The sequence below is a fragment of the Meleagris gallopavo genome, chromosome 7 (genome assembly GCF_905368555.1).
Source record: "Meleagris gallopavo chromosome 7, MGAL_WU_HG_1.1, whole genome shotgun sequence".
NCBI classification, from domain to species: Eukaryota; Metazoa; Chordata; class Aves; order Galliformes; family Phasianidae; genus Meleagris; species Meleagris gallopavo.
Genome location: NC_139410.1, coordinates 36,057,466 through 36,073,097, shown reverse-complemented (window position 1 = coordinate 36,073,097; position 15,632 = coordinate 36,057,466). Strand labels below are relative to the sequence as shown.

Below are 15,632 nucleotides of genomic sequence, written 5' to 3'. Positions count from 1 at the left end.
AAACCATTCCTGAGAATTTTGTTTTACTGAGTCATTAAATATCTTTAAATGTAGCAGCTGTTGCTTCTCTGAACAGCAATTCCATTCATAAATTAAACCCCAAACACACAAAACCAAAACAAACCAACCAAAAGCCACTCACAAAATGGTACATTATTGAACCAACAAAGTACCGTTGAATACATTTATAAAAAAACTAATTCAGGCAGACATTCATTAGATCAGAGTATAATTTATTAATTCTGAGTTAATTTAAATGATTTTTTTTTCCTGATACTCTTATGCTTACCTTTATGTTTCAGCATGAAACATGTGCAGGCATTTAGTTTGTTTTGCAAATGCTTTTAATATTTGTCTAGTCTGGAAAATTTATCTGGTCTTCATCACAACAATAAAATAATAAATCTAAATAATTAACAAAAATACGAAGTTGATGCAATCTTCAAAGAAAGCTTTGCTGACCTTGGGAATATATTAATCATGATTCTTCCCTGTCATAACTAATACTGGCTGCTGGCCTCTGCTTTGAGGGGAACGTTCTCTGAATGGTACCATACAGCTACAGTACTTGGTACTCTGCGAGTAAGGCATGTCAAATACCAAACAGCTCCAGTGCTAAGTAGGGCAAACAACTGAGATGCTACTTCGGATACGATGGAGAAGTTAACATCACACTCAGGTAGTGCTTAAATGTGTCATATTGCTGTTCTGTTGTGCTTTTTTGAGAAAAAAAAAAAGCAGACATTTTATAATTTCCCAAACGAGTCCTGTAACAATGAAAATAAAAAGGGAACAAACAAGATCTTACAGAATAACGTACACAGATAAATAATATCCCAAGAACTCCTACATGAGGAGTCCCACCTCAAGTCTGCCTATGAGCCTGCCTACATCTTCTGATCGCTGCCATCTTTAGCAGAAGATCGAAACTACCACCATTGAGCAACAGCGAGTTGTGCTAGGTCAGCTTCTTGTAGAACTTACATCAACACTTTATTTACATAATATTTATTCTGAAAATAACAAATAAAACCCACACATGAATGAAAAAGCAAATTCCTTTAGAATTTGTCTATAGACATCAACAGGTTCTCTGAACACAGGTATCAAGAAATGTACTCCACATTTCTGCTAGATTACACTACCCAACATTAGATTTATCCACATCATTTCCAGCTGTTATGGAGGAAAGATGTGTGCGTATTTGTCTGCAATTCCACACATCTGAACACATATTGAAGAGTACTTCAATATTAACTACACTTAGCGCAAACAGAAACACACGAGCTCCAAAATATGGTGTTGCAACAAGAAAGGAAAACCAAGACCAGTGCTCCAGTTGCTCTTTTAGTTTATAGCCTCCCCCGGATCAGAAATGCATCACTACAGTACCTCTGTTTTCACTTTGTTGTCTCCGAAGCACAAATGCTGCAGGTAGGCGGCTGCGTTCGCCTGGACCGATGGGAACTGGTGTTGCAGCATGTGAATGACTTCAGGCAGTTCTGGATCTCTCCAAGCAAACTCCCTTCATTGGATGAACACATGGAAGGAAAGGCATTAGTTACAAATGTATGTTTATTTACTAAGTAGAACTAGTAGAATATCTTAAGTATTGTAAACAATTTGGTTTTGTTCTGGAGTATCGGGAGTAGGAGGAAAACCGATTACATTACAATAACTATGTCACATCAGCTCCTTGTCCTCTTCCTGGAAAAGGACCCTTCGTTTGTTAGTTTGGTTGTTGACAACATAGATATATGTATTAAAACTATACCAACTAAAACACTGCAACTTATATAGATCTCTGTGAGCTGAAATATATAATGCAAGATGCACACTGAACGTTGCCACTGAAGTGTGTATCCCTATGCAGTATCTTTTCCTCAGCGTTCAGTGTGCTCATTTGAAGGCAACTGTACTTGAACACAAGCTGTGCAGCCTCAAGATTTCATCATCAGACGCAGTAAATTTGAAAAATTTGAGTTAATCAGGAATACTAAGCTTGAAATAACTTAAATCAAACTTTATTAAAAGCAGCAGTTTTGTGTAGTCAAATCCTGGAGAAGTCATTAAGCCCAATTCCCAGATTTAGAAAAATTACCATTAACATTTGTTGGGCCATTTTCTTCTTTTTGTAAAGAAATGGTTAAGAAAAAAAAATAGCAGTATTTAAGTTTTTCTATTCTCAAAAACCTAAGGAGGTGATGTGCTAAGAAGAGTACTCGAATAGCTATTCAAAGGCTAACACATCCTGGCCTGTCAGATCACCCCAGAATCCACTCATCAGAAAAGGTAAGTTTGGTTACTGATCTTGTTTGAGTCACTCAACAACTACTTCGAGATTTATTCCTTCCTAACAACAGTAGAAAAGAACAATTCAGCTGAAGGGGACCTTCAGAGGTCATCTAGCCCAACTTCCTGGCCACTTTTGGCTAACCAAAAATTAGCAGCACATTGCCCAGAGCGTTACCTAAATGCATCTTCAATACTGACAAGCACAGAGCGTGGGCCACCTCGATCTGTCCAGAGCGTGACCAGCCCTATGGCAACGATACGAAGACTTCTCTCATAAAAACAGTAAACATCATCTTATGATAAAGAACGCTTGGTTCTCGAAAGCACAAGTGGACTTGCCTGGGGTCTTTTTGAATGCTATCTATGGATGGAGATCGTGTGGTCCCATCGTCGGCGGGCGCTGCGTGCTGCAGCCTGTTATAGCCAGACTCTGACAGTCGGTACTGCATTGACCTGTAGGGTTCCGCATAGGTAGCAGTTGTGTTCAGAGCATAATTATTTCTTTGGTATGTGAGTGTGCTACGCTGACTGGATGATCTTTGCAGATTTCCAACTCCTAGTATAAAATTAGTATTAAAACAAACCAGGTAACAAATGTCTATTGAAGAGAAGAGACAATACAAAGTTAAAAGTGTAAGCAAAAAAATCAGTCTAAAAAAGGTGCACAGTGCTCAACGTTGAAAGCTGCCGCCAGTTGTAAGGGAACAGTTACTCAACATCCCAGAGAAGGCAGAGAGGCTGGCTGCAGAAATATAGGTTTGGTGGAATCAGGCTTATGCCCCAGCTTGCCTGAGCACGTAAAGAAAGATATGCATCTTGTGCCATTAAGGAGAAATTAGGATGCAAAATGTTTTAAGGTGTATAATAAAATTCAATTACCAACAGTAACTTCAATTTGCCAACAGTACTAAAAAGAAAAAGGAAAAAGAATTAAACAAAAGTTTACATCGTTCATATTCTATTTTACTTTTCACAATTACTTGTACATTTTCTCTGAATAAAAGCTAGTAAGAGAACGATTTCAAAGTATTAAGCTAATGGTTTCAAAGCCAGGAACGTGTATGTAGCTTCCCGACTTAGCAGAACTGTTGTGAGAGCTTCTGTTCTTCCGAAGCAACCGATATCAGGTGGACAAGTAAACAGTGAATTCAAATTTCTAGTTATATCTGGTGCACATACTGGTGTATCTTGACAAACTGTATCTACTGTATGCTGTGGAAGAGAGAATAACTGCAAAAGCCATTGCTTCCTTCAATATCCTGTGCTCTTTGTATTTCAGGAATGAAATGCACTAAGAAGCAGTTTTCAGATGTACAGATATAAGACATATGAATTGGACACTTCTCTGTAAATATTTCTGGATTGTTTAGTTAGCTAACTCTATTATTTCCAGAGTTTTTAGAGATTACTCCACTACATAAATTAATCAACCATTCTCTACAGAGAATCAGTTCTAATACTACCAATAATGCCTATGCACTTCATAATCTGTCAGTAGCAATTCCACCAATTACTACAGAAATGTTTCATTTTCACTACGCTATCTTCAGATGTAGCATTTTGACATTATCCTCAGCTAGGAAGTTAGGGAAAAACTGTATTTTTACTGTGAAAGATATGGTAGATAATTTAGTTGTGCAAGTTATCATTTTACTGCCCTGGTGAATTTAAAAAGGAAAAAAAGAACACGCTCAGCTGGTATGTGAATGATGCACAGAGAATGAAAGAGCAAGCAATAAAATGTTTACGTCATGAAATACTCTGCTTGAATGTACCTGGGTGCATGTCATCAAAGAACATATTCTGATCCTAACCTGACACTGACATACAGCCCAAAGTATTTCCTGCAAACATCATAAAAACTTTAAATTCCTGCTGGTCATTTAAGTACCTCCAACCTATTTTCTACCCGCACTGATTTATAGCAGACAGTTTCTCCTTTGAAATCAAAGCTACCTATCTCCCATATGCCATAGGCCCAGAAAAGCTATGTAAATCAAGCACATCTCTGGTATGGCTGATGGAAGAGCTCTTTAAGCCCTTTACCTACCTGACCCTGTTCGATACAGTGCTGACTGGGATCCCTGGTGGAGCTCGATTGTTCCATGATTTGGACTGCGGTACACGGGACTGTAGTAAGTTCTGCCTTCATAGATAGGGGTGATGTGAAGGTCAGGAGATACAGCTGATCGTAATTCCTGTCCTAGTTGACTGTGTTGACTAGCATACGAACTCCTCAGGCCTGGAACCAAGAAGAGGTAAATATGTACACAGCCCACACTGATTAAAAATAAAGCAACGATGTTCGTATCTTTCTTACTTTAGCCAAGAAAAAACTGCATTATAGCTACACAAGTTAGATAACTCTAACACAACATTTCTGCCTTAAACTTCTTTCCATCGTTAAATGATGCATACCAAAACGTTCATTGACAAATCAGCATTCCCTCAATAAAATACTGACAACTTTAAGTTTCCAAACTCACACAGTTCACAAACTGAGCACGGTGAATCTGTCTAGGCACGACAGGTCAGGCTGATGGTTAAACTTGGTGATCTTGAAGGTCTTTCCCAACCTCGATGATTCTGTGTTTCTATATCCTGTGCTGCTGGAACTTAGGAGATGCTCGTTTTCCACCTTCCTTTTAGCTGGCTACCTTGAGTTCTGTTTATTTTACCTCTGCTGTGTTTAAAGTAATTTCCTCAGCAGTGGGCTTATTACTGCTATCGCTGCACCACTGCCAGAGCCAACCTCTCATCCAGCTTATGTAGCAGGAAGAGCTCTGGACAGTACTAACAGCACAGCTGCATCAGTACCAACCTTTCCCTTGGGCCCAATAAAGATTTCAGTATTAAATTGTTCCCCTAAAGAAACACGAGGACTACTTTATACGAGGAAAGGTAAGGTTTTTCTCACTGATGGATTAAGCACAGGACAGTAATAACTCTGCAATTTTCCTGGAAAGTTTATAGTAAAAATGGCTACAAAATGAGTTCCTAAGCATGACTACAGCAGTTGCTAATTATTTCCCTAACACTACAAATGCACTGAATTTAAAATCTGTTTCTGAATCACTGATTTACCCCAGTAAGTATTTTCATCTCTTTTAAGAGGATGTATTAATGCACCTGTTTAGAGAAGATAATCTGAAGCACTGATATTTGCAAACTACCTTAACAGTACTTTAAGAGTACAGATTTATGTCAAACTATGCGGTCCACTGGACTGCGTCCACTTTAACTACTGAATTGCCTTTTGTGTCCATTTCAGTTTTTTTCCATAGCAAATTGGTAGGCCATTAAGCCTTGCAAATGGAGGTCAGAGAGAAGACACCTTATTCTGTTTGCTGGGAAATATTTTGGGATTGCCTGAAGTATAATAGATTAAAAGAAAACAGATGTTGCAGTCATTGCTCCGAAAAGCATACAGTCCAAACTGCAAGATCACACCTGTTTGTGTTCCTTTGGATGAAGGTCAGACAAAAACAGCAAACACGAAGAACTAAAAGCACATAGTAACTGCATCTCAATAGGACCTGCCTCTCTGATTAAGAGAGTCTACGTTTAAAAACTTTGTTTTAAGACAATATTACCCTACATTTAAGTTGAATACTTTGAGAGAACAGAATTACTAGGAAAAAAAAGAGAGACTAAAATTCAATGGCACTGTTACCTATTTTAAGAAAGACCTATACGTGAAACTAGTCCCAGCATAACATCTTCTATTGTGTGCATGCCCTGCACATACACGTAAACGTACTTCATCTTCAAAAATACTACAGTGCTTCTGTTTGGAAGACTTAGAATTTCACATAGCCACATAAATCTTAGAGCATGCGACTTAATGCAGTGCACTGCTAGCTTGATGGCTAAATCAGAGAGAAAGATGGTATTTGCTTTGAACGTTTTGTACTGATACACAGTGTTTGACATCAGCATTTACAAAATGCACCACAGTGGCGTCCTACTGCTACAACATCTGTTTGTTTAAGTTTTAGGCTTGTAACAAGATTTAAACTGTATCGTTAGCTTTTTTTTTCCTACTAACCTGTAAGGCTGTCTGGACGTGGAGGAACCATTCTCTCATATACATCATACTGCTGCCCGTACTGCTCAATATCATGGACTGTTCTCTGCAGTGTTGTTCCCAAATGCTGTGGAACTGCAGTCATACCAGAACGCTTTGGGGAAGATGATCCCAGCTGCGTTTGGGGTGGAGAAGCAACTCTGGTTTGTACATCAGCGAGGGCAAGTGGAGAGCCGACTCTAGCTGACGCTTGGTACTGGGAAGTCCCACCGTTGGGATTCGCTGTCTGTCTGGATGTGATCGAGCCGATCCGCCGCACAGTCACCGGGGAAGCAGGTCTCTGTGCAGCATACGGGGATGCCGCCCGCTGCGCTGGCAGAGTAGTGGATGAATACGCATGAGAAGCGAGGGATCTTTGCTCAGCAACCGATGGAGAACCATAACCACTACCCAGAGATGTTCGCAGAGACCCCCTGGAAGGGGAAACACCTGTGCTGACCACGTAAGAGGGAGACTGTGCTCTGGACAGGACTGAACTGACGCGTCTCATGGCTCGGTTGGTAGCAACGTTTGCTGAAGGCTGTTCAAAAACAAAATCAAAACATTTATCAGTATTATCATCTAGGCCACACAGTAGATAATTTTCTCCCGTAAGACAGAAGCCAACAAGAAATATAAGCAATTTACCAATATATTTTGCTGCTGAAGAATAACTGTTGCTCTAAACATCATCCCTTCAAGATTCCCTACAAAACAATCTTTTCTAGCCAGAATTTCATATCTGAAATGGCAGTTTCAGAAGTTCTCCATTCCTCGTTCTCACTTGGCTTTCTATGTTAACATGCCTTCCTACTACTTCAATAATTAACTCTGGAAATTGAGGAATAGCATTGCAAAGAATTCTACAATAAGCTAATAAAGCTTTTCCAGTTAAAAACATTCTGACTAATGAAAAAGAGAGGGAAGAAGGCAAGAAAAGGAAAGCAGCACAGGAACACCAACACCATCTTTCTTAAAGCACCATGTTCACATGTGGGCGAAATCTTCCCAAACATCACAACTGAAAGAATTTTGAGAGATGCTTTCTTGGAATTACGTACTAGCAGCATACTCTGCACTCAGGAGACCTCAAGTTTTATTCAGCTTCAGCTGTAAGCCATTTCCACTTTCTAAACAGTGCAGGTGTTAGTTAAAATAACAGAATTTAACATAATGTTAATTACATCCCACAGAAAGCATAAGTCCAGCTATACATTTAGTCTCTTTAGAAGTGTGCTAAAGGCAGCATACAGACAGATAGAAAGTAGACTATTTTGAGCATACCTGGACTAGTGTCTGCCCTTCAGCTCGTGAGCTTCTCACCAAGTGGTTAGTAGCAGTTCCAATAAGGGAATGCTGCTGTCTGTTTTCTGGTTTGTTCAAGTTTTGGCTGTTATGAAAGCTGCTTACTTCCTGGTAACCACTATCAGAATAAGAATTCATTTGTGTTGAACTTCTTGAGTTACCTACAGACCCTGGAGATATGAAGCCAGCATAAGAATACAAGAACTGCATAACAGTAGGAAAATAAAGTATTTCAGAACTTTGCTCTTTGCTACATTCACAACTCTACTGTATTTTAATGCGGTTAATACAGAAATAAATGTACTGTAATACTGAAAATGCAAACAACAGACCCTCACTTTCATGGAGAGATGTCTGCTCTGGTGAGTAGAGGTTCCCTTGTGTTGGTTCTGTCCTAATGTGATAGGCATTAGTATGAACTCCCTCTGACACGAGGGGTTTGTTTGCACTGGTGGCTGCTGGATCTGAAAGAATAAATTAAGAAGAGGAATGTAGTACTTCACATGCAGAACTCCTGCAAACTCAATAATAATTCTCGAACACTACTAATGAACTTCCAGCATAAAGGCAGCCTATTGGTAGGAGGAAAGAAATTACCATACTCATGTCTGGGAATCTTATTTCCTGTCGTTTTGAGGTAGTTCTACGGTTCCCAATTTTTAAAAGCACTTTCCAACATATATTAATAAAAAAGTGTGACTGGTTACCTACTAAATGTACTTTGCAGAGTAGAAACTTTATGGAACTGTCCTGTAGAACACAGAATAGCAGTTACTGGTCTTAAACACCTACTGTCTCAAGACCTGAATAAATAAAAGGTTGAGTTGAACTCCATCCCTAGTTGTGTATCATCGACAAACTGGTGCAAATTTTATGAATGCTTTATTTAATATATTACTACCCAAGTGCTTATTTTTAATGACTCTTAAGGTAACATCAGTTCTTAGAATATTAGCAGAACTTTGTAGCAAAGGGAAGGCTCATCATATGTAAGAGAAAGCAAAGGAAACATCACAGCAGTGTTACGAAGAAAGGAGAAATTTGAACAGTCTGAAATACAAGGACAAAGATGAGGGCACCAAACAGAAAACTGAATCAAAATTATTTTGACAAAAATACTCAGCTGTCGTTCAACTGCCACGTCACACTTATACTGATAAGAACAGGTGTCAGAGATGCAGTAGGAATGTGGATTGCATTTAAAGTTATCACCAGAGATGTACATTTGTGCTGGAGAAATTTGTGAATGCACCTGGATAGGAAACCCAAAATCACATGCTGGGAAGCAATGGTTTATCCACAACTGCTGTGAATGCTTCACCTTAAAGCTGTGAGTCATTGGCGATGCCTGTGAGCGCTCCTTGAAACCAGAGCTCCCAGCAGGGCAAAAACCAGCACAGACTGACAGCAGACCTGTGCTGGGAATGACTGAGGAAGAAAATATGAAAGAGGGCTGAAAAACTCCATGCAGGGGCTAAAGAAAGGTCTGAAATCGACAAATAATGGTTCTGATATAAAATCTGTCAGTAGTCACGGGAAAAAAAAATCACAAAAAACAACAGATGGGCTATTAAAAATTCTTTATTGCAGCTATTATTGCAGTACACTGCGAAAGAGAATTCCAAGAGGTAGGGATGCTCCTGGCTCTAACAAGCCAAAGCAGAAATACGCTTACCTAATTTTTACCAACAGCTGCACACCAAGTGCTGTTTGTGCAGTAATGAGATTTCCATACTAAAAATGTTACTAATTATTACTATGAGGAATGCTTGAACACTGTTCAAACACCAGATTTAAGACATAAAGACAACACACCTTACAAATGACATGCAGCCAGCACAGTTACTGGGGAGCAGAACGTTCCTAGGCCAAGCCCTCTACTGTATTTGATGCTAAATCAATTCACTGTAATGGGAGTATAATAGACCAAATCTAATTAAGATTTAAGAAGTGTTACTACACTTGCATTAATTTCATCACAAGTATCTCTGGATATGATACAGCAAACCAATGCTGAAGTAACTCAGTGCTGACAGACAGAAGTGGGTATCACAAATGCTCTTTAAACTAAAAGGCTGCAGGGACAGGGCAGTTAAATTACTTTACAATTATCTTTAACTTGAACATTTTCATTTTTGACCTTTTTTATTTAAGTAATGCAAGGCCCTGTTGTGCTGCCTCCTGCCTGTCACATTATTATCAAATCTATCCCAAGCTGGCAAAATAACTGATCTGGGGAGAAACACATCTGAAGAATAAAGTCCAATTGTGCAGCGCTGCGCAGCTGTTCCTAAAACAGAGATCCAAACCAAAACCTCACTTCTATCACACATTTGCCACCAAGCAAATGCTTTCACAAGGCTAAATAATGAAGATTGTTTAAGCCTCCTAACAAATGCAAGAAAGCACAATAAAAGGTCTTGTCTTTCTCTCTCTCTGCTACTATCAATCATGAGGAGAATGCCCTGAATAAAATAATAGCCTTTTTATAAATGGCTGCTGATGTAATATTCTTTTTATAAGCATCTGCAAAACAACGTCATGCTATATGCCTGTTAAAATTTCTGTATATTGCTACTGATGCGTTCAGGTAAGGTTGCAGCACACGCCTGCTGATGTCTTTTGACATAAACTGCTGTCTGCAGGTCAGACGGGGGGACTGCAGGCAGCCCCGTCCTTCACCTCTGATGCCAGTATTTTTCAGATCACAGTCAGTAAGACATCACTGAGTGATATTTCGTTAAGATAAAGCTCAAAAGTGGACTCAAAAGTAAAACCTGCCATCATGCTACACTCACCACGTATACGTGAACAGTAAATAAAATTCCCACCATCAGTTAAAGTTCCAGGCAAAAAATACATTTTTTTCAAACATGCCCACTTCTGCACCACTACTGCAGACCAGCCTTCCATTAGATTCACCCAGATGTACGTAACTTTCATCTCGTTTGGCAATAGACATGCACTATTTAAGCAGAAGCACAAGCTCTTAAGTCAAAGCTTGTGTATTTGTTAACTGTGACAGCTTGAACACAAACCCTTTCTAAAACAAGAAGACATTCCTTGACTTCTCGGACTTCCCCTCTCCTAAGTTCTGCCATTTTGCCAAATGCAAGGTGACCTCAGAGCAGGGGATTTCTAAGGAAAAGAAACAGCAATTGGGAGGAGAGAGCTACGGGATAAGATAAAAATAAGAGCGGAGAGACGAAAGAGACAAACTAATGGAAAGACAAGGAGAAAAAGCAACAGCTGAGTAAATTATAGGAACAACTGAGGAGGAAATAAGGAATGCAATGTGAATGGATAAGTCTGCAAAACAGGCTGAGATGTGTCAGAATAAACCCTTACCAGTGGTGAACTGCCACTGGAACATTAGGGAGCCAAGGGAAATAACAGAACGTAAAGCCATGCAAATAATGTTCAGAGTGAAAGTTAAAAAACAAACAACACAACAAAGTAACTGAATTACTTGGGAAAAAAAAAAAAAATCAAACAAAAAAACCCAGCTAATGTGATTTCTGTTTCAAAATAGTGTTAGAAGAATAACCCCGAAGCACCACCCTGATTAGCAAAATTTGAATGCCATGGCAAATAGGCTGTGACCACATTAGATTGAAAATAAAAAAGCTAATATACCTCATGTCAGCAGAGGTGATACCATGATGGCAACTGAAACTGTGCAAATAGAATTATACACACGGTTTAAGAACTTAGTATCTATAAACAAAACAAATAATAAAAAGGGAAAGAAGATGGTTCAAGAGATGGATTTACCAAGAGTACGGATAATTATCAACACATTTGAGTGAGCAAGCAGATAATTATGGTGCATTATTTTTTATGGTGTGTTATGATGCAAAGTATTGGATAGTTCTTAAAACTGCATGCATCTTTATGTAGGGCTCTGCACAGTATTAATATATCTTTAGTTAGTAACAAGCTATCTACAATTCCATTTGCATTTTTATTATATTCAACCAGTTTTGCTTAACATGACATCCTTTCAAGAATTTACGACTGAATTAGGAAAACAGTGTCCAATGCAAAAAGCAGTTTGCAGGGAGCCAAGGTCCTGTTCTGGTCCTGCTCTATGGTGTTGACTGCTGATTTCTGTAGATACATTCATCACTCTAAAGAAACTACCAGCTGGTCAGAGGTTGACTCTTTAACCATTAAATACTGCCCTGATCTGCGAGGATCAGATCGGATGGTTCTAACAGTTCCTTCAGATTACACACTTGGATGTCACTTGAATGCTACGGTCCTATCCACTTCCATGCAATATACTTAATAGTAGACTCAGAAGAACCGTAAGAGTAATTTTTCATATTTTGGAAAGAGTGTTTGAGATATCCTGAGATACAGAAACAGAAAAAATACTCTGCTCATTGGAGGATGTAGGTTAAGTAAGAATAGCCATACGAAGGAAAAACAGACTTCAGGCTTAAAGCACACACATTGTCCTCAAGGTCCTTATGGGCTGTGGGGAAGACTCAAAATGATTTTTGAATTAATTGTGAAGGACACCAAGCGTGTAAAGTTTCTGTTAGTATCATACAACACAAAAATCATAAAGGCACAAAAAGATGCAAGAAAAGCAGCTGCAACCACCCTTACTTACTTAAGCTAAATAAGCTTTTATAATAACAAAGGAACAGAAAAGCGCACGTGAGAAAAAGTATGTTAACGTTGCTTTAGAAAACATATCTGGAAAAGACACACAGCATTACTGCTAACGTTCAGTGCACATCAAAACAAGCAATAAATGCCAAGGAAATAAAGGGTTTGTGGCATAAGGCAAAACGTACGCATAGAAGATAATACCTGGTGATCTCCAAGGAAATGACTTCTCAGTAGAGCTGCGGAAAGAAAAAAAGTTATCACTAAAAGAACCACATTTCTAGTCAAGATTTCTTTCTTTCTTTCTAAACCCAAGTGTACCAAATTGTACAAAAGTCAGCAAAGTTTCAATAGCCAGCACAACTAAAACTGCAACTAAACCTCTGGGTATTGGCTTTCATTTTGTATTAATCAGGGGGAATTCCATGTAACTCACTGTCTGACAAATGACCAAAGAGTTTGGCCTTTCCACATCAGCAAAAGAGAGGGTGTGATGTGCGCCTCATCAAGGCCCGATGGTGCAACCAATCCTATACAGCAGAAGTTCAGAATCGTCTGCTGGATTAGCAGTAAAACAACTTCCAAGAAGAGCATTCACTGCTGATGGCAGAGCCCAGCACGGAAGCTCGGGAATCACAACCCCAGTGCAGTTTGCATCGACGTGCAATGCATTCTGAATAAATGAGCAGAAATGGAACCTGCACATTTAGCTGTTGTTTCCTTTCCCAGCATCCTAGAGAGAATTTGATCCTTCACATATGGTAAAAAGCAAAGCCATCCGACACACCACAACATGCCTACCTCCAAGTACAAACAGGTAACACATTTTACACGGTTTAGGTGGAACCTGCCTGGGGAAACAACTGCTTCCAAGATCCAGCAGGTGTTTATCATCTCTGTACTTGCGTTTTACAAATAATTATTTTACAGAGAACTATCTTAATCATTTTGATTCTTCTACAAAAGCACTCTCTCACATGCTGATATAGTATCAATGCACAACTATCTTTACAGACAAATGCTAAATTCATCCATTGGATACTTTCTTCTTTTTAAACAAAAAACACTGCTCCCTCGCTCTAGATAATGATTATCAAACTTTGGGTGTTACACCACTTTGCAATGACTGTAAGACAGTATTTTCCAAACAAAAAGCTGTTTAGAAGAAAATATGAGCACCTCCATCAGACTTCATGATGCCTACGTATCAGCAGGCAACGGGGCTGTTGGATAAGACACATCTATTTCTGCATTATTTGTTGTACTTTTCTACCAGCGCTACCAACTATAAACAATACTTGAGCACAGCAACTTGAACAATACTGGATATGTACTTTGCACTATAAAGACAAAGAACATTCTCTGGAGACAATGCTGTTGTGAATGGAAGTGCGAAACTTGCAGTTAGGAGCTCCAGAACTCAGCTCCAGTGTCAGAATCACTAAACACAAAGATGAACAAATCCAAACTCCTCGCCAATCGGGATAAGCAACAGATTCATACAAATATCAACCTGTGGGCATAACGAGGATAACTTACACAACCAACAACCACCTTCCCCAAAGTTCAGCTCTGTGTCGATGTGAGCTGTGCTATCCCACCTGCTGATGCCCAGGGGAAGTGCTTTATTTGCAGGGCTGTAAGCCTACTGCCCGGCCAGAGCTGCCAGCCAACACTTCGTGTCTGTTCACACAGAATGCTCTAGCTGTCCTTCATCTGCCATGTGAAATACCTACATCAGGAGCACACTCATAAGTAGTATGAGGGCTTAAAGCTGCGTATAACTAAATTCCTGGTAGAGGCAGATGAAAAAAAAATGTATACGTTGAATTCTATATACTGTAATAAACATTACTAGTAATGAGTAATCAAAAAATAAGTATAATGAGATTTTGTAGTTTTGATTCTTTTGTTGATAGCACAAGTTCTCAGTAACATTTTAACAAAGGATACTCTTTCAAGATGGTTTTTCAGCTCCACCAGCTTTTCTACAGGCACCTTCTTGCCTTCACCAACACGCCAGCGCTGCGCCCGCTCTGCTGTACCACAGCCACCTCACACCCCACGTGCAACCCAGCAGCTCTGCCACCAGCGTGTCGAGAGCAAGTGGCACTACGAGCTGCTGGGAGGGTTTTCAGCTGATAAAGGCAAGCCTCTCGTGCTCTGGGTAGGAATTTAGAAGGCCTTATCTGGAGCACTGCACCCAAATCTGGCCACCAACTGGAAGGTGCTGCTATTCCAGTTTGAATCCTGAAGCCGAGCGCTGCCCACGCCAGCCCGGCCCCGCACACAGCACTGCACAGCCAGGACGCGGCCTCGGCCAGCCTCATTTAGCTAAGTGGTGTGCAGGTGGCTGCTCACAGGAGAACAGCCCAGCTTCACAGCCCAATCAGGACTGCAGAACACAGTAGGTGTTCACATACGCAGCTCGAGTCAATATTAATTCATTGCTCTTCAATTTACCACAGAGCAGCTCATCGCTAAACCACAGTTTTACATATTTGAAAATTAGAAATCAAATTATATAACAAGCAAAATTCCTCCATTTCATGGGCATTCAAAACTCTGACAGACCTCCAAAAATGCTTATGGTCTGTGTAAGCAGACAACAAACATATCACACCAGAGCTGTAACAAGAAAATTACCCCGTTATCTGTTTTTCTGGGTAAACAGAACATCAAAGCAAAGTTTCAAGAGAAGAAAAAGAAAACAAAACAGAATTAAAAAAACCTAAGAACAATGCAGTTCCTGAATTGCTCCAGTTATCAGAAAAGAAAAAAATGTAATTAAAAAAAAAACAAGAAACCACATCCATTCAATTAGAAGATAAAGGAAACAGAACACCAGGGAAGAGCCGAGCGTAATCCTCAGAACACCTCCGAGGGGATGGAACAGCTTCCCAGCCGCCGAGCTGCCCCTCAGCTGGGACTGACGGACGTGGTGCTTGGATGGCCCTGGCTGCTGGCCGGGCTTCTGCCGAATGGTAAAACACCCCCAGCCCTGCTGAAAGCAGCTCTTTTTCCAGTGCCACTTTTAAAGGAGCTGCAGTACTGAACGTGCTGGATATTTGAGATTCAGTTAGTTACCTGAACCCAATTAGGAACACACACTCAAGTGTCTGTGATAGGAGCAGGCCAAGACAGCTTTTGGGAAAGACCGGCCTGCCTCTTCAACCTGCCCAGGCTGGTCAGCTGCGGTCGGAGCAGACAGCGAGCAGCAAGCCTATCAGTTTGCTCCCATGTTTCAAAGCCTCTGACAAAGCCTATGGCACAGTTATGTGTCTAGTCATGAGAAATAAAAAAATCCGTGAGATTAGAAAAACTTACTTTTTACATTTTAATGACA

The 15,632-nt window shown here is 39.9% G+C and overlaps 1 protein-coding gene across 13 annotated transcripts in view; it reads right to left on the bottom strand.

Moving 5' to 3' along the window:
* Positions 1-15,632, bottom strand: part of PKP4 (plakophilin 4) — a 64,683-nt gene that overhangs the window by 16,403 nt on the left and 32,648 nt on the right. For 3 of the 13 annotated variants that reach the window (XM_085228085.1, XM_085228088.1, XM_085228089.1), the window contains 7 exons: positions 12,491-12,525; positions 7,999-8,130; positions 7,646-7,836; positions 6,344-6,902; positions 4,346-4,537; positions 2,631-2,851; positions 1,393-1,521 (listed from right to left, as the gene is read on the bottom strand). In XM_085228085.1, the coding sequence (XP_085084211.1) occupies positions 1,393-1,521; positions 2,631-2,851; positions 4,346-4,537; positions 6,344-6,902; positions 7,646-7,836; positions 7,999-8,130; positions 12,491-12,525 (1,459 nt within the window). Of the gene's footprint in view, positions 1-1,392; positions 1,522-2,630; positions 2,852-4,345; positions 4,538-6,343; positions 6,903-7,645; positions 7,837-7,998; positions 8,131-11,302; positions 11,342-12,490; positions 12,526-15,632 lie in introns of all 13 variants that reach the window. The other 10 variants (XM_085228087.1, XM_085228093.1, XM_085228094.1 and 7 more) reach the window with 5 other exon arrangements.